This window comes from Strongylocentrotus purpuratus, unplaced genomic scaffold (genome assembly GCF_000002235.5).
Source record: "Strongylocentrotus purpuratus isolate Spur 01 unplaced genomic scaffold, Spur_5.0 spur5_scaffold_1, whole genome shotgun sequence".
NCBI lineage: Eukaryota > Metazoa > Echinodermata > Echinoidea > Camarodonta > Strongylocentrotidae > Strongylocentrotus > Strongylocentrotus purpuratus.
This window is the reverse complement of record NW_022145594.1, coordinates 28,250,874-28,275,070: the sequence shown is the minus strand read 5'-3', so window position 1 is coordinate 28,275,070 and position 24,197 is coordinate 28,250,874. Positions and strand designations below refer to the sequence as shown.

The following is a 24,197-nucleotide window of genomic DNA, read 5'->3' as shown; positions in this document are numbered from 1 at the left end:
ATATGGGTCTTTTTCTAAGAATTGTAAAAGTACTTGTATTCAAAAGCAGTCACTTAAATCATGTAAAATAGACAGTTGCGCCCTCTTAATAAAGGAAAAAAAATCGGAAGTTGTCTCATCTTCATTATGCCGGTTTGGAAAAAAATTATAGGAGCACGTCCCCTATGATAAGGATTTCTTTCTTTTTTAAATCAATTTTTAAAAAATCGAGATGGTATTTCTTCATTTCTGATTTTGTGTATATAATTTTCTTCTTTATGGTTGCACGGCATGCCTTTTCGCATTCCTTTGTAATTGACAACATGATTGACAATACTACTTATAACATTTATTAAATATCACTTTACAAAAATTAATAAGTATTATCTTGTATATATGTAGGCCTATATATATATTTTTTCTGCTTCGTTATCACGTAATGGAGTTATTTTGTGTCCTTTTTGTTATTAACTTGCCTCAATCATTATGACCATCTTGCTCTATCCTTCCCCCTCAGAACCTACCGGCTTGCCCGTGCACCCTTGACCAGGCTGAGCAGGACGTCGGGAACTTCATCACTGATCCATCATGCTACCCAGAAGGCGGAGAAGACACTTGTGCCGAGAACGAAGGAGCCATACACTGCCTCCTCAGTGCTTATGCAAGGTTTATAAGCCTTGATGATTCTATTTTGTCTCCTTTGCTTTGTCTGTCATCTATCTTGAAGAGCGTTTCACCCCGATGCTTAACTTTTGTTCACTCTTCATTTGCCTTTTCTTTCTTTGCCTTAGTTTTCTATCCAAGTGCATTTTGACAATTTCCTTTGCATTTTTTCCCTTCACTTTTCTTTTCTTTCCTTTCGATCATTGTGCCTCCATTTCGTTTGCTTTTTTTGCTTTGCTGTCCTTCCCTTTTCTGCCTTTTCCTTTGCTTTGCTCTCCCTTCATTTTCATCCTTAAACTTTCCGTTTCCTCGCAGTTCCATTTTCTTCCTCTCAATTCATTTCCTTTTCTACCCTTTCTTTACTTTCCTTTCTTTCCCTTTCTTTTCATGTATCCTTGTCGTGTTATTATTATCGTCATTTTTGTTATTATCAATATTATTATCATCATCGTTAGCCTTACCATTATATTATCATTATCAGTATTATTGCAATGACGACCTTCGTCATTGCCTTGTTTTCGTTCACATTCTGCCCCATTAATATTCTCCTGGTTTTCCTTATCGTCCAGAAATCCCATTCGTTTTGCACGTAGTGCTTGTTATTCCTAGTTAGGTGCTTTCCTCATGTCCTTTTCCTTTCAAATTTCGTAGGCATCATCTCTAGCATTACATCAAGGTCACTACATTCTTCGATTTTCAAAATCACTCATGCATAACCGTCCAGGCGCTATTTTGTCCGTTTCTGGTCCATTTTAAGGCCTTTCTTTCTTCCTTCCTATCTCCACTATCCTAGATCCTACAAACTTCTAACAAATTCCTCTAGATAGTCTAAGAGATGTTCTTTTATCTGCTACTCATTATCTGACCTTCAAAATGCCATCTTCGTACTCGAAATTTAAATCTGAAACCGACTCCGTCAAAAATAATTAATATTCTTGCAAAATTGACCCCTAAAATTCTATAATTGCCATAACTTTCTGATATCAATTCCGTTTTGTATTTAAATCTCACAGTATCTATATCTCATAATTGCACATAGCCATGCCAAATTTCACGCTCCAATGGATATGCAAAACATAAATAGCGCCCTCTAAAGTTCTGGGAATTGGCTTTCTTTCTGTGGCCGTATCTCTATTGTGTCTTGGCAAACCCGTACCTTTTTTTGGATTTAGATACTTGAACATATGCCCATTCCAGCCATATACAAAATTATATACGCTAACACTGACCAAATTTGAGAAAAATGCCCTCCAAATATGCAGTTTTCAAGAAAATTGAGAAATAACTTCATCTTACTCTAAAATTACGATCTTTATGCCTACGTCAATGAAACTCAGCAGATACATGTATCCATATACGTGACAACTGTCTGTCAGGTTTGGTAAAATTCGATTGTGTCAGCGCAAAGTTATCGCCAAAAATGATGAATTTACTATGTAATAGCGCGTTCAATGCGTGCAATACATTGCGCGCAGATAACAATGGTTTCAAACTGACCGCAATGTAGTGCCCTATTGAGTAATACCAAGTATAGTATATGTTCACACAGAAAATTGTGAGTAAATCGCATTTGAACAAAGGTCACTACACGAATTCCGCCGAGTTTCCGCCCGAATCTAACACGTATCGGCTATGACGTCATTTTTCAGACTGCTTTTCGCCCCTTACACGTCCTTTTTTTTTCCTTGAACATTTGCAGTAACATGCGGAGTTCCAATACGCAGGGCACCTAGTGGCCGAATTTTTGAAATTTAAGACGCCATTTTGTCCTATAAATCTATTTTACATCACGTGTTTCGATAGGATTATCATAGAAACAAGAGAGTTGTTTAGGGGAGCCTTCCAAAGTTGCGACTGTGCCCGGACGCGTCGGGGCGCGATGAATAGAACAGTCGCGTCCCAAGAGACGCATTGAGGCGCAAAGGGGCGCGAAGGGGCGCAATAGTCACCCTCACCTGTTTCTTGCATATGAAAAGAAACTGTCTATTGTTGGTATAAACCCGCTCTATTCTTCTTGCGCCCTTTTGCGCCCCACCAGGCGATGGAAGATTATCTCTCCCGTCATTGTTCTCGCTCGTGATGCGCGGTACAGCTTAAACTTGATATACAGGAAGTATTTGTCGGTCAAAGCCTGTCTTCCCCTCCTCCGGTTTTCGTTCTGATAAACATTCCATTGTTTGTAAAAAAAAATGATGTATTCTTCTCGCGTCGCGATCTATTCTTCTCGCGCCGTTTTGCGTCGTAACGGGCGGGGTATTATCTTTCCAATCATTGTGGCGAAGCTTTGCGATGTACATTGCTACAGCACAGCATGAACTTGTCTGGTGGGATCGTCTTTGTTTTGGGGGGCAATCAACACACTCGTTCATCTTGATCAGAATAAATTATGATTTATTTTTGTTGGGGTTTTATACGCCTCCTTTTAATTTTTGTGACGACTGTATGAAATGTGAAATAAAGATGACTATGTACGATTAATGGTTGTTTAATTGCGAGCTTAATTGTCCCCAACAAAAACAAAATTAAAGACGAATGGTGTGAATGACTACATGTATGCCGTTATAGTCGGCAAATTGATTACTGTTTGGGTCGCTTGTGTATGTTTGTAATTTGAATGATTATCAACATATTTGTATAATTCCCACATCGCGATATGATTCTAGCGTCGTTAATAATGGACAAAGGATTTATCTTTCTCTCCCGTCATTCATATTCACGCTACGCGTTGCACATCGCCACAGCCTGAGCTTGGAAGAATTTATATTTTGTCAGTCAAATCTTGCTTTTTTTCTCCTCCCATGACTTGGTTCTAATACATTGAAGGTTTGCTCATTAGGGATAAGAAGGATAACATCAAACAAACGATCTACTCAAGATGACGCTCTTTTCATTTCACCTCGCTGTTTGATAAAAGTAGAGTTCTACGGAGCGAATACAAAAGAAAAGTTCACTCTAAGGCCAAATAAAAAATATAAAAATATTTTATTAGCGTCCTGTTTTTTCGAAAAATAGGTAGGGGGAGGCCCTCTTTTTTTTTTTTTTCTTCAAAATGGCCGCTCAAAATGGCCGCTCGGTACATTTTCCCTGACAGTCGGGCTATTTTTAAATATGGCCGCCGACATTTCGTCGCTGTTTTCACGAAGTGACGGTAGTGAAAAAATTGCATTCACTTTGCGTTACGATTTTCCTCACTACCGTCACTTCATGAAAACAAGGATGATATATTTAATTTAAAAAAAAAAATCAGTTATAGATCAATTTTAGCAGTGTTTTTCATGTTGTTTTTTTAATTATTTAAAAAAAAAAAAATTAAAAAAAAAATTAAAACAAATTTCCACAAAAATAAGAAATAGGAGGCGGCCCCCAAAAAGGAACCAGGCGGGGACGCTAAAAATGTATATTTTGTTAAGTGCCCTCAGGGAAAAATCATAAAATGCCGTGGCAGGATTTCACGCCCGAGATTTGCCTTCGAAAATTGCCCGTCCAAAAGGCGTTTTTAATCATAATAATTCCATAGCTCTTTTTAAAAGTGGAATAAATAGAAAAAAAGAGTCCGGGAACTATATCGAGATTATAAAACATGTGTATCATGAAGATGTAAACAAAAAGCGTAGCCTGATGGTGATAAAGTTAAGCAGCAATTGGAAATGCAATACAAAACATTAATCAGTTCATGGTGATAATTTATCATTCGACTTCTACTTTGCACTATATGTACTAAATGATCGCAAAACGGGCAGGGACACAAATACAAACATTGATTTCTGCTCTAACATTCGAATCATTTATTCGTAGATTTGTATAATTAAGTGGCGAAAGTGACATTTTGAAATCATAATGCACAGATACAAAAACATACAAAACATGTTTTGATTCTTATTCTAAAAAAAAAAGGGGCAAATTTTAAAAGATCTTTTTAAAAGGAGGGAGGCGCTATAGCCTAGTGGTAGAGCAGAGCAACTCGTAACCGGGAGCTCCCTGGTTAGAAACCAAGTCGATATGCTATGGTAAGGCATAACTCAACATTTCATTTCGTTCGGAGAGGTCTTAAACCGCGCCGGTCCCCTGTTTGCCTAATTCGGAGCATACACATGCTTCATATAGCAGTCAGGAAAAAAAAGCGAACGGTACAGGAAGCTACCTTATGGATAGGCCTAAATTGAAGGTTTGACTTAACTAGGGAGAAGAAGGATAACATCAAACAAAAGAACTACTCATGATGACGCTCTTTTCATTTCACCTCGCTGTAAGATAAAGTAGAGTTCTATGGAGCGAATACAAAAGAAAAGTTCGCTCTAAAGGTAAAAGGATAGAATGCCGTGGCAGGATTTCACGCGGCCGATCAAGGCTATTGTTTGATCGCTATAATTGTCCGACTTGCTATATATTCTTGTTTAGCTACAATAAGGCTGCGTATTATGTGTGTGTGAGGGAGGGGGGGGGCGAAGTGAACGGCCGGACCAAAATGGCAGAGGCCCATCAGGAGGGCTCCGCTCGCTAGTTATAAGGACCGCTATTCACTGGACAACTATTCATGAAGACCGCTATTCGTAATTTGAGAACATGGTCATTATGTATAAGGGTCATGAATCCGTAATTCGACATCCCCCTCCCCAGAACTAAATAAATAAATAAATAGAAAACATGAATAGATTAATAAATTTAACTAATGATACAATAACAAATAATGCTCGGTAATTGGGAATAGCCGCCTATGAGCGGAACAATGGGCGCAACAACTATTAGCTGCTCAAAGAGCTGTCTTTTGTCATTGCGTTGCAATAACAAAGTGCTTGTAAGAGTTACATGTACTATAATATCCGTATGCTATATAACACCCAATGTGAACTTAAAGTGTTCAGGCCTTATAACTATAAACAGTGCGCGTTAAAACAAAAGACTTTACTAGCGCTAGCTAACAAATATGAAACGTCAAAACGTCACGAACAATTGACGACAAGAAATTGTTACTACAAATGCCACCACCAATACAGTTTCTTCGCGAAGAAATATTCGATCGAATTTCATGTTTGGAACCGATAGGCGATTTCGAATTGTTCCATCTACCGAAACGTTTTGATGATGCAGGCTCCCGACAATACGACTATCATTTTTGTAATATCGTTAATTTGCAGATGTTTGTTTGTTTCGTATGACATATTTATAAACGCCCTATAATCTTATTTCAAGCAGAATCTTTCAATCTCTTTGATTATAAGTATCATTTTTAAATCACGGGTTTTGAAATACAATAGCTAATTTTGCGAAGATTTAGAGAACCTACGTTTCTGTTCTTTAAATCGATCTTGCATGAGAAAGAACAGATTGATGATATAGATATATGACCTATTTTGATCGGATGACAGAACAAAATAAATGTAATATGAAACAAATAATGTGTCAAAACATACAGAAGGAATACAATTATACATATCGTTTTTGTTTTGTTCGTGAACAAATTAATATAATACAAGTATTGAACACATTAATGAACAGAAATGAACAGTCATTCCAACGTCAACGCCTACACAACTTCGATGTTTGGGAGGGAAATAAACAATCAGAACAACAATCTAAATCAATGTCTTGTACGTAAAATAATAATAAAACATATCAGTAGCCAAAGTGCAAATTTTAGAGTCAAATCTTTCAAGACGAGAGCGGACGCACACGCGGGGATTACATGAATAAATAATGCGTAGGCTTTTCTTTAAGCTCCCATTCAAAAATTCACAATTCACAAAAAGCGCTTCGCCGTTAAGCGCACCGCCCCACCCCCCCCCCCCCCAATGAGTGTTATGTAGGGTACGCATATGCATTTTCCCTCCTTATGAAAACAGTCCCCTAAGTCCGGTGTGTAAAGTCAATACGGGCCGGATTTGTGTGTACTAGACGAGCCGGACCTTGGTGCGTGAAAAGTACCCCTTTACCAGACAGTAACAATGAGTCTCCAAACAATAGCCAGATTTGATATTCATATTGTGAGCATGTGCTTAGTTATATCGGGATTCCCTGGTTATATTGAAGACGTGGGCTAATATCTGTTTGCCGAGTATTTCTCCCTGATTGTTTGACCATCATTAAATTGCTATTGTCCATGCAGCTGACTTTTCTATAGGCTTTTTCTATAGGCTTTTTCTACCCTCGGCGCTAAAGGGATTGCGGAAAATTTCAACACTATTTGTGTTTCTTGATGACCCAGTAGAAGAAGAATAAGGGCTAGCCACCACCCCCCCCCCCAAAAAAAAAAATGAATAAATAAATAAATAAAAGAATAAAAAAAATGGCCCCAAAACAACGCAATCATTATTAATTCCGTTTACTACTTGATACCAACACGTGCATGATAGATCCCCTGGATGGATCCTTATTTAGACAGTGAGACAGTTCTGTTACGAGAAGCAATTCAACGAATTGCCATGGTTTGTATTTGTTCTAGAACGAATCTAGAACAATTCAGCACAATATATACGTATTTTAGTTCTTCTCAACAATGACCTGGATCTAAAACTGGCCGCGGATGTAACCCCCCCCCCTCCCCCTTCTTCGCAAAGAAATATTCGATACAATTCTTTGGAACAGAATGATAAACTAATTTCTTCTTGAGATATGTTCGAGGTGAAATTTCAAACATCATTTCCTGGTAACTCTCTTTTTTTTAATGCATGCTCTATTCTTACGATTTAGGCATAATTTACAATGTTGATTTGCAATTGATAATCTCCCTGGGAGTTTTGCGATATCCCCGATGATACGGGTACAGTGTATTTTATTTTGTTCGTAACATTAGTGTTTTGCAAAGAAAGAACATTCTGAAAATGAGCGTCTTCCTTCTAACGAAACATACTAAATCTAAATCCAATTCAAGGAGAATTTACGACATTCTTGATTAAGTATCATTTTCAACATCACGGATTTAAAAATACGTTCTCTAAGTTTAAGAAGATTTAAAGGATCTATGTATTGAAATAACAGACTGATGATATAATTATATGATTTATAATGATCATACGACAGAACTGTTTACAAGATCCAACGAAAATTAAAGAAAACAAAACAAGAAAACCGAAACATGCGATAACATCGCTAGAGGAAATATACACAATTTTAATGTAATATGAAACAAATAAAGTGTCAAAACATGCACGAGGAAAACAATGTCAGAGAGAGTGGGGTAAGTATAAAATAAAGTTGTTTTGTTCGTGAACAAATCAATTTGTATTAAAATTGATATATTGAACACAATCATGAACAGAACAGGAGGAGATGAATAATGAACAATCATGCCAACGTTAACGCCTACAGAACTCCGATGTTGAGAGTAAAAAAAAAAAATCAGAATAAACATTGTAACCAATGTCATGTACGTAAAATAATATTAAAACAAATCAGTAGCCAAAGTAATGCTTTTCAGAGTCAAATCTCGCAAGACGAGAGCGACACACAAGCGGGCACTACATGAATAACTAATGCGCCGGACCGGGCGCGAAAGGGCGCGAAAGCTATTCAAAGTTTACGCTCCCATTCACAAATGTCAAGTGCTTCACCGGGGCGCGCCCCGGCGGGGTAATTTCGTAACAATGAGACGCCAAACAATAGCCAGATTTTAATGAGCTGGCAACCAACTGAAGTCCTCTCGTATCCGACGCAAAAAGGCGCAAATGGGCGCAATAAGGCGCCTCCTTTGTTCTCATATCCTGCTCTGCGCCCCGACGCGTCGCGGCACAGTCGCAACTTTGGAAGCCTCCCCTTACAATAACAACCATGAAATGTTTTTTCTAATGATACCAAATACGGCCCATAAAGAGACATAAAGAGAGAGAGAGAAAAAACAGTTTAACTCCGGTCATAATACAGATCCTGTACGTTTTCCGCGCATGCATTACGTGAATTGTCTATGGGGCATATCGGGTTCACGCTTTTGGCCTCCAGAACGATCTTGATTGCAATGACGAACATGCACCAAATCCCAATGGTTTTTGCACGCAGTGCTTACGAGCCCTTTCTAGGTTCTTTCCCCTATCCCAATTTCTTTCAAACTTCGTAGGCATAGTCACTACCATCCCATCAAGGTCACTGTTGAGGCCTTTCTTTCGCCCGACCTATCTCCAATATTACAGAAGCTACAGAATTCGTACAAATTGCTCTGGATAGTCCGAGAGAAGCTCTTTCGTTTGACACGTAGAAACATGGCGTAATTGCACGCACATCTTTGTGACACGATTGCATTTCTAGTTGTTTATTATTATTATTATTATCACTATTCATATTATTATCATGATTATTAATATAATAACTATTTTGCTCTGATCTTAGCCCAATGTCTGGAACCAAATGCTGCTACGATGCCAACCGTCTCCTGATGCACTCCGGGGATACCATGTATGCCGGTATGGCCGGTCGGTCCCATATTCGAGGTTCCAGCCCCTACATGGCGAGGAACCTAGTCCCGGAACTGTCCCATTGGTCTAATGACGTCATCGCCAAACACTTTTGTTGTGAGTGGGCTGAGGAGAAGGAATGCTTCGACTACATCACCTTGAGACCTACCACCGATTGCGCCATTTACGAACCCCCAAATAACGGTAGGTGACTCTCTTGCAAGAGGTGGGATTGAATTTGAGTTTGATTTTTAAAAGTGATTCACGGTTTATAAAAAGCCTGTTCTCAGCTGAATCCTACTTTTCAGCAGGGCCTTCTAGAATAGCTTGATAGACATTCCAGTAGACCAACAATCCGCAAGACCGATGGCTACAGATATTGACAGCCTACAAGACCAAGAGTCTTGGTCACGTAGAACCTCAGAAAAGTTTTGGGAAGAACAACGAGGTCGTCACGTCGGCTGCCGGTCTCGCGAACCATCACAACTATCTTTCCGAAGGCCTGTGAACCCGACATTGTCTGCCTTGTGAACTACAACCATTTTATTGAATGTGTCACATTGTTTACGTCTGTCCACATGCTGGGGGGGGGGGGGGGTAGTCCTCGAAAAATCATTTTTGATTTTTGACTACCCCTTCAACATTTTGCTGATTTTTTTCTTGTTAAAACATACATTGCTCCATATGTAGTTGTTTTATATACACATGTATGATGTACATGTTCTATTATTGTATTGTATGTATGTATTTTGTTTTATGTATCTTCCTATGATTTGCATCTGTGGAGAAATAAATTGAATTGAATTGAATTGAATCGAATTGAAGTCCCACAAGCCTTCCCAACAACCGGTTGGTCCAAAGCCACAGCCCTTGGAAACTATGACCCCCATAGGCTTTCATACTTGCTGACATAGCGGGAACATAATCCCTTCAGGCCAACGTTCGTCCCAACATATGTTATGTTCATGTTTTCCAATCATGCATGATTTGAATCCAATTCGAAGTGTTTGTTGTAAGATATCTCACCATGATAAGAAAAACAAAATGGCATCTGAGATATAACTGCAGGGGAATAAAAATTGCTGTTACTGTATATATAACTGAAACAAAGAAACAAGTCTTTACTACCGCCAAAAATATCAAACCAATCAAAGGGACAGTGTTGATATATATATATACCAAAGGCTAAAAGATTTCGTTATAAATCATTCCAGTGCCAGATTAGATTCTGCAGGTGTGAAATGATTTATGGAGCCAATCAAAACCAGAAATGAGTAATTCTGCAAAGCCAATGTGTTGCATAAAGCAATTCTTCCGTCAATTGGTTCCTATCATTTTGTGAAAATGTGCACGTGTTTAAAACGAGCGAACGTTTAGAGAGACAATCGAAGTGTTTAATTATTTTCCCCTTTCTTTTAAAGCATTATCGTTTGGAGATCCCCATTTCATCACGATGGATAGGTACAACTATACATTCAATGGTTTAGGCGAGTTTACCCTTCTCCGTTACGCTACAAGTGGGACAAAGACCGGTGCTTCTGACTTTGAGCTTCAAGCAAGGCAGATAAAGACTATGGATAGGAATGGTAAGATAGTGCACCTATGCAAATGGAATGATATTGATACGATTCTGTACACATCAGAAGTAATTCAATTTCGTGTCTTTATTTCCCAAAACACAAGCTTTCCATGAACACCATCTATTTCGCTATTGCCGGCATCAGCATGATCAGTGAAATCATATGATAATTAAAATCAGTCAAATCAAATCAAACTACACCAATGCTACAATCAAATCACTCCAATCACATCCGCATAAATAACCATTTCCTTTTCCATTTCAAATCAAATCACCAGGTCAACAGGTAGACGTTACACAGCTGTCGTCGGTAGCAATGAAGGACAGCGGCTCGGACAGTATCTTCGTTGAGGCGAGCGCAACCAGCGGAATGGACGTCTACAGGAGGAGCATGGATGAAAACGGCGAATGGCAATCGGTGTACTTCTCACAGCAGACCTTCACCGATTTACAAGGTGAGGAGGAGATCGAGAACCTTTCTAGAACTTTGGTGATCGAGTGTTCTTCATGCAATGGCATAATGACAGATCTTTTTGGAAGCATTGCTGATAGAAGGCCTAGATCTGGTATACCCTCAAAAGCTGTCTCCAGCTTTTGTCTCCTGTAAGCTTAATCTAAGTTTATCAAGTCAACGGCATATTTTTACTCGTTTATACATGATAGGCCTACTTAAATAAATCACAATAACTCGTTGGAAGACACTTCGGACTTAACGGAATCCAAGAAGAACAATTATCCTATTTCAAAACAAATCTTCAAAAGGGAACGATGAATGATCAATTAATTTTTTTTCTTCAAATTTTTCAGGATGTGCCATGAGTGTCATTTGATTTTTGTCTTCACATTTTTCAGGGTGTGCCGTGGATGTCACAAGGTTTGAGCGCGATGTCGAAATCTACGGTGTGGTCGTCATGTTTAAAGAAACCGGCATCGGGGTCTACGTAACCTACGACTATGGAATGCTTGCTGTACGACCGATCCTCCCTTCAAAGTTAAATGTAAGCATCATATATGTGGTGTTAGTTGTGTCAGAGCAACTAAGGGTTGTCGGCATATAGTGGTTTAGTCACTTGACTCTCAATCCAAGGGGTTCAAGGTCCGAACCCCTGCATGTCACTAATGTCCTTTGGCAAGACATTGATTTCCCACTATTTACCTGGTATGAAAGGTTACCTAGGTAATAATAATTGCAGTTAATTGCATATTAGCCGTATTAATAATGATCTGGCTAAACCTGAGAAAAAAAACGATCGGATAGTCTGAAATAACTGGGAAAATTACTACCTGAAAAACTACTCTATCAGGATCCAACCCTAGAATAATTATCTCTAGCAAACTGTGTCCTTAGGTCAAGTATCTCTGGACAACTACCTCTTCCTCTTGGTCAACTACAGAATTCAGCAAATTCCTTCGAGGACTGACTTTAAATAAACATACAACAGACTTTCTCAAAGTATGCATTTGACTTCATGTGGTAACTCTTTATTAATTCGTAAATAATCTTTTTCTTTCGTAGAGCGATCATCTGTCTGGGTTGCTAGGCAACATGGATGGTGACCCTAGCAACGACCTGACGAGCAGAAACAATAACAACCCTCTTGATGACCCGACCGATGAAGAGATATTCCAGTTCGGTCAAACATGTATGATTTATTAGATTGCATTCAATCGAACAATGGTGTAATTTATTGATCACGATTTTGATGGAAACCCTGACATAAATGTATTGATATTGTCAGAAATATACCAATGGATATATGTAGACCCCTTTATACATGAAAAGCTAGACCATTAAAACGATATAAGAGAGAGAGAGAGAGAGAGAAAGAGAGAGAGAGAGAGACAACGTTTAAAAGGCTGAATTTTTTTTTTCCTTTAACGGTGTGAAATTCTCGAATGTAAAGATTGTGTAACAATATTTTTCAATATTTGACAAAGTTTTTGGATTAAACAGGATTGATTGTTAACAGTGTTTATACTAAAAACATTGAAAAACATATAACACTTGAGTGAATGGGACACGTTTCGTAGTTTCATCCTCCATCCTCGTCATAAATTGTACAACAGAATTGAACCTTTATGCATACATACTCTCTGATTACAAGGAACTTTGAATCATCAGATTATTAAAGCTTGGGTATATGTCATTAATTGTGAAATAGGGTGGAGGACTTGTCTGGTAAAGGATCTAAGTGAACACTGTTGTCCACTTAGATCCGTGAACAGTAAGGTCCAGACATGTATATGATGAGGATCTACCACTTTGTTCTTCAACCTTCCAGGGGAGATCGAAACTGACTACAGCCTTTTCCGTTATGTGTCTGGCCTCACCCACGTCGATTACCACAACTCGACCTTCGTACCCCTTATGAACGTCAACCTCCCCACCCTGTACCCGGCCTGTAACGAGGTCAGCCAGTGTCTGTTCGACTATGAGGTGTCTAACGATGACGTACAGCTTGCCATGGCTACGCTGGGTGCCTTCGAAGCCTTCGAGAGCAGCTCTGAAAATATTAGAAAAAGTGAGTTGAGAGAGAAAATATGAAAAGTAGCGGATCTGCACTGAGACTTAATGTGCACCTTTATGATGAAGGCAAGCAATGAATACATCCGAAATCGAAGACGCTTTTAGCCCTTTAAAAACTATGTAAGAAATAGGAATATGAAATGAAGTGTCATTTATACCTAGTGCAACCATTTTATTGTGGCATTTCTATGAATGGCGGTATTTTTTCTCTCCCACAGTCGACTCGTGTCTATATTCGATTACTCCCCCCCCCCCCCCCCCCCTTCCCCCTACAATGTCACACAGACCAACTCGTCAGATTCGAAAAATACTTCGGAATGTTCCTAATATAATTCCACAACTCTGGACTTACTCGTAGAAAATATGCAAATCTATGAACTATTTTTTTTCTCCACAGTCGACGCATGTCCATATCAAATTACACCCTATAATGGTACGAAGACGTACTCTTCAGATTCGAATAAATACTTCGAGGACGCCGAGGTCTCATTCACCTGTGACGAGGGCTTGATTATGGTCGGGTCATCCTACAAGCGATGTGCGTACAGCGCAGAGGAGGGAAGCTTGATGTGGACCGGATCAACAGGCGATAACGCATGCATTGGTAAGAGTGATTAGCGTATCATGATCGCAAAGACTTGCATAAAGGGGGCGCGATTGTTCAGTGGTAGAGTAGTGGTCTCGTAACCGGGAGGACCCGGGTTCGAGACCAATAGACAAGCTATGGGGTTTACATTTTTGTTTACCATCTTTATTTACGAAATTGTACATGGGATTCAGATTTGATATATTCAAAATTGAGTAACTGATTTAGAAAATGGTGGTAATGACGATTTTAGTACGTAATTACTTGTATGATGTAACAAAACACCAAATGCTTGAGGTTTCTTTAAAACTGTGGGAATACGTCACTCTTACACCCTGTCATGGGAAGATACAAAATGTTCAAATACTTTTTTTACTTGTATTTACAGAGTCGTCATGCGGCGTCCTGGAGACACCCTCCAATGGCTCGATCTCCCTCAGCGAAGATGGCCTAACAGCGACATTTGCTTGCCAGGAAGGGTTTACCATGAACGGCGGAAGTGAATCGGTATGCCGAGACGCGGTGTGGAGCAGCGGCGCCCCGACTTGTATCTGTGAGTATCAACTCCCATGTCTTACAACCTATGTGTGGTCGTGCCCGTGACGAGCATTTGGCGCGCGATAAATATCTGTGACCAGTCACTTTGAAGAAGAAATGTTAACAGACTAAACCTCCACGAACATGGGTTAATGCTATTGAGCTGCTGGATTCGTTTGCATGTTTACACCTATCGATTTCGTCATCTGCATCATCACAATAAGTACATTAACACAAAATCAATTTCGAAGAATGGTGTGCGTGATTGTGATTGAAACACTGCCATGATTTAAAGAATTTAAGTACTGTTTAGGTTGCTTGGTTTGGGGGGGGGGGTGGTATCCACTAGTCTGCATGGCAAATCAGATTTTTGTGATGAACATTAGTTGTAAAAGCTATGGGGTCTACATTTTTGTTTAATATCTTTACTTACGAAATTGTATAATTTCTGATAACGTAGGGTTCAGATTTGATATATTCAAAATTGAGTAACTGTAGAATGATTAATTGTGTGGATGAATTGTGAATGGAAATTGGAAAGCGTATTCACTTATCACACAACATAACTCTTTTTATCCTTTAGCTACGAGGAAACAAGGTTGCACTGGTAATAAAATACGTGATAAACTGTATTCCCTTTAAATAAAGCAGACTAAACAAGTGAAGTCAGGCAAATAAATGACTCGATCAGAATAAGAATTACATGAGTGAGAAATCAGAATATTGCACGGAGATACATTGGCAAATTTGTCTTGAATTGTTATGTCTTGAATTGTTCTGTCTTTGTTTGTCAACAGGAATGGACCCTGCATACATTTAATATTATCACCCGTAAAGCTATGGTCACAAATCAGAGCAGCGACCGACCGATCAGTAGCCTGCTCGGTCGCTGCTGGAATTAGGCATCGCCCAGCGATTAGGTCGGTGCCCGGGCGGCGACCGCCCAGGCACCGAGCGTATTTTGGGCGGCGAGTGAAAAGTGAGCAGGCGCCGCCCAAATTTTAACTCCGCGCTAAAACTTCAGCGGCGACCGAGCGATGCCCTAAAAACGAGCGGTGCCTGGGCGGCCGCCGCTCGGTGGCCGGCCAGCCGCCGGGCAGAATTGGTTAAAAACTCGCCGCTCGGCCGCCGAGCAGACTACTTTTGGGTAATGTGACCATAGCATTACTGAAACCAACACACAATTAATATCACGGTATTAGTCTCTTTTTATTCCACCAAGCTAAGTTTTTGCACCTTGCACAAATGCACTTCTTAACACGAAATATTTCACTAAATTTGTTTAGTTATTTTCGCTCAAAATTAATTCAGCCATGCTCACTCTTAATCACTTCAATTATATCTTATTTTACATCGAATACAATGCAGTTGCATGGTTTTCTTTTATTTTGTTAACTCGGCAGAGGCCACAGTCATGTTCAAGCATTTTCGCTTACGACATGTGGTCTCCTGCTTTTTCCTTTTGTATGAAACTTTTATTTTAACTAGAAACAAATTTTGTCAAACTTACTTGCTATTCACCATATTTATTTGTATGTTTCTTTGTATTGATATGAAAAAGTGGAAATAAAACAAAACAAACAAACAAACAAATAATACACGAGATGGACATGAACATGAATAAATGCAATGAGTAAATTAAGCTTACGACAGAGTAGAGATGACGTCGAAAGTCAGACGAAGATGATGGCATGTGAAGAACGAAGGAAGGGGCTCACGCGATGATGATGCGGAGGCTTACAGACTGAGACTTAGCTTTGTGGTCGTGGCTGAAGAGCCGTGCAGAATGTGATCTCGACGCTGACGCTCGTGATGATGATGATAAACTCTCAGACGAGAAGAGAAGAGAAGAGAAGAAACGTGTGGCGCTCAATGACGAAGCAGTGAGTCGCTTGATGTCGGAGGCCAAGGAAGAAAATGTTGAAGACAAAGTCGGTGCCAGCACAAAGCAGTGAGTCGCTGATGTCGGATAAGCCGAACTTTGAGGTGAAGTTCATCAGAGCTGCGGTGGGTCTAACTCATTGATGAATGTTCAGGCGAGCTACGGTAAGTCGAGCTCATGTGTAATAAGAGCTACCGGAACGAAGTTCTGACAGCTCCCAGTGGAGAATCGAGCGTCAAGTCGGTCCTGATTAAAACATTCCACTTGAAAACTGCCATCCCGCTGTAGACGGCAGAGGAAAGGTTGGCGTGTCATGCAAGAGGTGCATGAGGCACGGAAGGATCTCGAGTGCGGAGAGAAGATCATGGAGGCGTATTGACTCAACTGAAGATGTTAGCAGGAGTTGTTGACTCGACTGGGTGGTAGCAGGAGTGAAGAAAACCTCGTGGTGTTATCGTGGTGTTGAAAATACGCGGGTTGAACGATGCGGGGAACCACGATGCGCGATTGGAGGGATGAACGCACGTGGTCCGAATAAATGAATATAAATAAGTTGCGTAATGGAAAATTACGGAGAACATAAACGTACAATAAAAGTGCGAATGTATGAGACGCTACATAATTACTTTTGAAAATGGTGCTAATGTCGATATAGTACGTAGTTACTTGTATGGTGGAATAAAACACCAAATTCTTGAGGTTCTTTAAAACTTTTGGAATACGTCAACCCCCCCCCCCCCCGAAAATGAGGGACTGCATTCATGTTCCCAAAATCTCCGGTATAAGGGTACTTTTCACGCAACACATTCCGACTAATAATACACCCCCAAAATCGGCCTTTATTGACTAAACACACCGGACTTAGTGGGGTGATTTCAAAGGGAGGGAACATGCATACGCATACCCTAAATTATTACTGAGTGGGGGAGGGGGGGGGTATATGTCACTCTTACACGGTTACACCCTGTGTCATGGGAAGATACAATATGTGCAAATACTTTGTTTACCTTTACCTGCAGACTCGCCATGCGGCGTCCTGGACACACCATCCAATGGCTCGATCTCCCTCAGCGAAGATGGCTTAACAGCGACATTTGCTTGCCAGGAAGGATATACCATGAACGGCGCCAATCAATCGGTATGCCGAGACGCGGTATGGAGCAACGGCGCCCCAAATTGCACCGGTGAGTATTATCTCCCACGTCGCACTTACATCCTATGCTTGATGTGTCTTTAAAACTGAAGGAATACGTCAACTCGCTCCACACTCCGGAAAAGGAGGGACCGCATTCATGTTCCAAAAATTTCCGGTAAACGGTGATACTTCTCACGCAACAACGTCCGACTCCTGGCGTAATACATATAAAATCGGGACGTGTTGACTTTACACACCGGACTTAGGGAAAGCTTTCAAAGGGAGGGAACATGCATACGTGTACCCTAAATAACACTAGTGAGTTTTCGCGACCGGCGACGCGGCCTTATACAACGCTAATCTTAGCGGGGGGGGGGGGTCGCACTCAGATCGAAAATTTCCGCGTAGCGTCCAAACCTACGACGGTACTTAGCCGTATTAGCTTCGAGAGTAGAGCTAGTACGGGGTGTCGAGCTCATTTAAATACCCCGTAGTTAGCACTTGCGTCGCTGTGAAAAAACTGATTTGAGTGGGGGGGGGGGGGAGGGGTACGTCATCCTTACACCCTGTGTCATGGGAAGATACCAAATTTCAAAATACGTTGTTCACTTTTATTTGCAGACTCGTCATGCGGCGTCCTGGACACACCAGCCAATGGCTCGATCTCTCTCAGCGAAGATGGCCTAACAGCGACATTTGCTTGCAAGGAAGGGTTTACCATGAACGGCGCCAATCAATCGGTATGCCGAGACGCGGTGTGGAGCAACGGCGCCCCAAATTGCACCGGTGAGTATTATCTCCCACGTCGCACTTACATCCTATGCTTGATGTGTCTTTAAAACTGAAGGAATACGTCAACTCGCTCCACACTCCGGAAAAGGAGCGACCGCATTCATGTTCCAAAAATTTCCGGTAAACGGTGATACTTCTCACGCAACAACGTCCGACTCCTGGCGTAATACATATAAAATCGGCACGTGTTGACTTTACACACCGGACTTAGGGAAAGCTTTCAAAGGGAGGGAACATGCATACGCGTACCCTAAATAACACTAGCGAGTTTTCGCGACCGGCGACGCGGCCTTATACAACGCTAATCTTAGCGGGGGGGGGGGAGGGGGGGGGGGTCGCACTCAGATCGAAAATTTCCGCGTAGCGTCCAAACCTACGACGGTACTTAGCCGTATTAGCTTCGAGAGTAGAGCTGGTACGGGGTGTCGAGCTCATTTAAATACCCCGTAGTTAGCACTTGCGTCGCTGTGAAAAAACTGATTTGAGTGGGGGGGGGGGGGAGGGGTACGTCATCCTTACACCCTGTGTCATGGGAAGATACCAAATGTCAAAATACGTTGTTCACTTTTATTTGCAGACTCGTCATGCGGCGTCCTGGACACACCAGCCAATGGCTCGATCTCTCTCAGCGAAGATGGCCTAACAGCGACATTTGCTTGCAAGGAAGGGTTTACCATGAACGGCGCCAATCAATCGGTATGCCGAGACGCGGTGTGGAGCAGCGGCGCCCCGACCTGCACCAGTGAGTATCACTTCCCATGTCTTACACCCTATGTGTGGTCGTGCCCGTGACGAGCATTTAGCGCGCAATAATCGTCTGTAAACCAGTCACTTTGATGGGAAAATGTTAAAAGACTTAACCTCCAAGACCAAGGGTTAAAGGTACTATGTCGGGGCTTGAAAATGTCTTCAAGTGTGAAAATAACGACTATTAGTTGTCAAATCGACTTAGGAGCTATAGAGCCAATAAGTAATAGTCTTGATTTTCAGACCATTGTCCGAATGTTCATACGTTTTATGCTGCGCAATGATTCAATCAGTTTAATTTTGGTCATCACAAGAAGTGGGTTATTGATGTAGACAATAATCATGTACCCTTTACGGCTCATTTTATGTACATGTTATTACCAAAGAAGAAAAATAGCCAGTCAATAGTGTCTGACAGTAAAGTCTAGCAAGTAAACATGTTTCCTTGCATAATTTGAATATTAGGACACTGCTAACGTTTAAATTTCACAGACAGGACATACATGACATATTCATAATTTCTAAGTTCTACAGAATTTGAGGTTGGCTGCAAAAGGGACATAGTACCTTTAATGCTATTGAACAAAGATTCGTTTCGATGTTTACAGCCATCTATTACGTCGTCGTGTGCCATCAAAATAAGTTCATTGAAAAGAATCGATTTCGAAGAATGATGTACGTGATTGTGTCTTGGCCACCCACTCCCGGGTCGCAGGGACCGCACTCGTGTTCCCAATTACATTGACTTTAAACACCAGAGATAGGGGGATGCTTTCAGAGGGAGGGAACATGCACACCCGTACCCTAAATCGTGGGGTTGTTTGTGTGTGTGTGTGTGTGTGTGTGTGAATGTACGTGGTCTGAACAAGAATAAAAAAAAAGAGCCGTGAGTGGAAATTTTGGAGTAGGAGAAAGTGAGAGTGGGAAAGAAAGAGTAATCGACAGAGAAAAAGAACCATACCCGTTATATAAATCAAAATAATGTGAAAAGTGAACACACACATCTTAAATCACCTTGATTTAAGGGTATGACACAGTTATGAGCATTCATCAAGAAAGAAAGAAAAAAACCTGAAAAGTAGAAAGTGTCAATTAAGTTCGCGGGGTGTATTCAAACAGAGAAGGAGTGGTGGACGGGAGAAGGGATGTAGATAAAGCAGAAAATTGGAGATCGTTTCTGGGGAATCGGAACATGAGGCATGATTAAATCAAAGTAGAATTTACAAGGTTGAGAAACTAGGCGGTCGAATCGTTTGAAATAATCACTCCTCGTTCAACTTATCCCCATCATCCACCAACCCCGCTATATCAGTTTGATATCGCCATTCGGTTGATTCTGACCTTTCTCTACTCTACAGCTGACCCAGACATTGATCCCATCCCAGGCGACAATAACGCCGTCGTCATCGCTCTCAGTGTGGTCTTTTCCATTATCTTTATCGTACTCCTCGTCGTTGGCATATTCGTGTTTCTGCGACATCGGCAATCGGGCCTGTTCAATTCCGACAAACAAGAGTAAGTCAATTTTCAATTATTTTACTCAGTAATTTTTTTAGGTTGTACCCGATTTTCGGGGACATTAAAAGTCCTCCATTATCGAGAAGTTCGGAGGCTTGCAATTCGAGATGGATATGTAAACGGCAAAACTGAGCTTAACTGAGTTAATGAAGCCAATTTATTTGGTGAAGGAGGACTCGAAATATATATTGTTTACGTTTAAACACACGTCACGTACATATTAGTGACATATTCTTCAAACTTAATGTCGACTTGCATTTCCAAAGTTAGGAATCAGTATTCTTTCAATTAGTAGCTCATGCACTTTTGATTTATTTTTCACAGCAACATTTCTCTTCCCTTTCTCTTCCCTTTCTTCTTTCATTCCCTCATCGTACCACGCTTAGACCACATAACAGTCCGACCATTTCCACTAATGGAATGGAGAACGACGCAAGTAACCGCGAGCATATCTCTATGGATTTAAAGAAATGACGCAATCTTGCGCCATGTGAGAGCGACAAAGTTCAAGATTGAAACAAAATACAAAATATAAAATTCACATATTACATAATGTACGTTGAATCAAGAGCGGAAGGGGTTAAAGGTAGGCGTTACTACTGCAGCTAGAAGGGATTGGACCACACAGCGAGCCAACGAGGTCACTGTGACAGGTGGCTATCTCATTAACTCAGCTCTCATTTAGCATAAGAAAAAGAGGATCATGGGGGACCAACAGGCACCAATTTGGGAAGTTTTCTGTATAGAGGGAGCAAGTAGCTACAAGTAGGACAGTGTGCCTTTAAATTGATCTCACAAGCTTTTTCTTTTTGCACCAACAACAACTTACTCGAAATGTCGTGTCGTCCGCAAATGGCATACGTAATGTATTAATTATGAGTGACGTCCCGGCAGCAAATATACTCACCAATAGTGCTCTCTTGTATGTCTCAAATCATAACACGAAAACCAGAACTAATGCCAAACTGGTCAAAATCGTGTAGAAATAATTCTTATTGAAGTAATGTCACAACTGGGGAAAGTTTTTAACTTTGAATCTTGAAAAGGCACTCTGGAACTTGCGTTATTCTGAGTTCTGTCGACTTTCTACAGAGAATTGGCAGTAAAATGGTGTAAAAACGAAAGCCCGTAATGAATTTGTAGTCATTCTCGAAATGAATTTTTCACTGGAAGATTATCCACCAAGTTCATGAAGTACTTAAATGTACATTCTACAATGAATTGAAACAACTAAACTGACAAGAAATTTAATTATTCTGAGCAGGGGCGGCAATTTCAGGGGAAGGGGGGACACGTCTCCCCCTCAATTTTGTGTGAGGGGATCGTGTCCCCCCCCCCCCGGAAAATTTGAAAAAGTGCACGCACAAAAATGTATAGCGAATACTGACTAAAGACTGCAACACTTTTAGGCTCTTGAGGGCTCAAGAGTGTAGCGATCAGACTAGTACAAATGCAAACATGTTCTCGGTCAGTCTCTACGCACTCTCGCATAATATTCTTTAAAATATACAAGTTAATTTTGTAGAAAATCCGTATTACGTTTTTGTACTATAGTTTTGCTAAGGAATGTAATTTTGTAATACAACAAAACTTCAAAAACCGGTGAGGGGTAGTCACTTCCGTCACCTTTGCCCCTCTCGTTCACTATGCTCCCTCGTCCCTCGCATTTCGCCCCCCTCCCCCGGGTCATGAAAATAAATTACCACTCTTCATTCTGAGAACATACTGAAAATTAGCAGTGTAATTCTCAATAAAAAAAAAACTTTTGTCTAGTAAATAAATAAAATCGGTTGTAATTCAGGTTTACCACGTATGACAAATATTTTGCAATGTTGTTAATTTATTGTAATGATTTATACACGTAATTGTTTTGTTGATACAACAGAATTGTCTAAATTATCACAAGGTTTAAAAAAATATCAGTAGATAGTAGGCGTGAAATAGGCGTCATTTCTATGATTACATAAACATTCCAGTTTTACCAAAGATTTTTCTAGATAGTTTTATGCATTTAGTGTTTTGCCTTAAACGTACCATGTTTTCCAACCTTCTTTCAATTATCAATAAATAGCCAGCTTCTTCTTAAATGTTTCTTTATATCGATAGTCACATGAGCCGAAGATTTTAAAAAAATATATTACTTTATTACTTTTTAATCGCAGGTTTTGTATGATATTGAGGAAAGTAGTTGTTTTTGCATGTTATTGTGTGATGAGGTTGCTAGCGTTACATGATGCATTACTAACCAAATCCATTGCAATTTAAGTCGATTGCATTTACTATTTTTTGTTACTAATTTCATTATTAAAACTATACAAGTTGTATCTGTTAGAGAAATTTGACGTTCTATGTATATTTGTAGTCACTTTTCGCATGTGATGATTTCAATTGGTGATTTCCAACTATTTGAAAGAAATATAAATAATGAAATATTATTCATGACGTTATGTATTTTTTAATTTTGTGGATGTAGAATATCTTTGGGACCGAAATTGGATGTAGTACTTTTTGGAACCGAAATCTTGCATACTGTATGCAAGTTACAATGCGGTACATTTTGGAACCGAACTGATTTTTAAATGCCACTTTTGTACTTTTGGGGGAAATTCAGCTTTTTGGAATTGTCAGTGTATGAGGCTACTGGAAATGTTTACATTAATAGACCTTTTAGACCGAGCTCTTCATATATCTCTCTAAATATTATCTGTAGATAGATAACGCAAAAGAGAATGAAAAGAAATCACACCACATTATGACCCCTGCCACGAATATTGTCAATCACATGTTAAACTGATTTGGAAAAGCACTAATAAATGTTATGGGTTTTCTATTAACAACCAGAAATACTCAGTTTCCTTTGTCTTAACATTCTTATTCTAATATGATGATCCTGGAGGCTAAATTCTACAGAGGCTCGATGCTTTTTGATTTTTCCCGTTATTTTGCTCTCTTTTCAATGTTTTTTTTTCTTCATCGTTTAATTTGTCTTGTTTATAATGTTTTCTCTTAACGAGTCTTCCGAGTTTTTCACCCCTACCATTTTCTGACTAAACTTAATTTTAGTATGCATTTTCTATTCTAATATCTACATAATAATGATAAAACATCATATATATTTAGGAACAGTTGGGAGGAATAAAAAAAAATTATTAATCATTTTCATCAGAGTCACGTTTCAAGTTTGTATTCGGCAGTACATCCTTATAGTAATTCAGAATAAACATGTATCTACCTCATGTACCTTTCAAATTAAATACTCAACATTTTCTCTTCTTCACTTGTTTGTGTTTGTTCCATTTGTTACAGACTCAGGTAAATAATTTATCCGAGTTTTAACCGATTATAAGATTAAAATCTATTTTGTTTAAAGCTTTCATAGATTTAACAAATTATAGTCGCAGTTCGCATAAATATATAACAAAATTTTTCATTCATATACATTAGCGAGAAATACTCAAACTTCATGGGAAGGGAACCTATACATTTTTTGCGAAACATTATTTTCAATTTTCGGGATGACAAAATTAATGTAATAATTTATCTTTAAAAAATCCGTAATATTACACACGTTTATAATCTGATATTTATTGTACACAGATGCATTATTATTGTTGCAAATTATAAAGAATAATCTCTTTATACATACATATAACTTGTGTATTTTCTGTTGGCGTGCCTATAGCCATATTTCTTTTCACATAATTTGAGATGAATATTGGGGTTAAAAGCAGGGTCATTCGTTATTGTAATTCAATTCAATTCGATTTGATTTATTAATGTTTCCAACAAAACATTAATAAATTATGACCATTTACAATACATTTTGGAAACAAAGGGGTCCACATCCTGTAGACTGACAATTCTCGAGACC

The 24,197-nt window shown here is 39.7% G+C and overlaps 1 protein-coding gene across 1 annotated transcript in view; it reads left to right on the top strand.

Annotated features, from left to right (window-relative positions):
- Positions 1-20,996, top strand: part of LOC589327 (sushi domain-containing protein 2) — a 38,804-nt gene extending 17,808 nt beyond the window's left edge. Inside the window, exons 10-23 of the mRNA XM_030977967.1 lie at positions 497-645; positions 8,959-9,227; positions 10,445-10,609; positions 10,881-11,057; positions 11,455-11,600; positions 12,119-12,245; positions 12,885-13,124; positions 13,527-13,733; positions 14,104-14,268; positions 17,154-17,318; positions 17,891-18,055; positions 18,639-18,803; positions 20,167-20,323; positions 20,713-20,996. Of these exons, the coding sequence (XP_030833827.1) occupies positions 497-645; positions 8,959-9,227; positions 10,445-10,609; positions 10,881-11,057; positions 11,455-11,600; positions 12,119-12,245; positions 12,885-13,124; positions 13,527-13,733; positions 14,104-14,268; positions 17,154-17,318; positions 17,891-18,055; positions 18,639-18,803; positions 20,167-20,323; positions 20,713-20,800 (2,385 nt within the window). The 3' untranslated portion in view covers positions 20,801-20,996. The remainder of the gene's footprint in view (positions 1-496; positions 646-8,958; positions 9,228-10,444; positions 10,610-10,880; positions 11,058-11,454; positions 11,601-12,118; positions 12,246-12,884; positions 13,125-13,526; positions 13,734-14,103; positions 14,269-17,153; positions 17,319-17,890; positions 18,056-18,638; positions 18,804-20,166; positions 20,324-20,712) is intronic.
- The last annotated feature ends 3,201 nt before the right edge of the window (positions 20,997-24,197 follow it).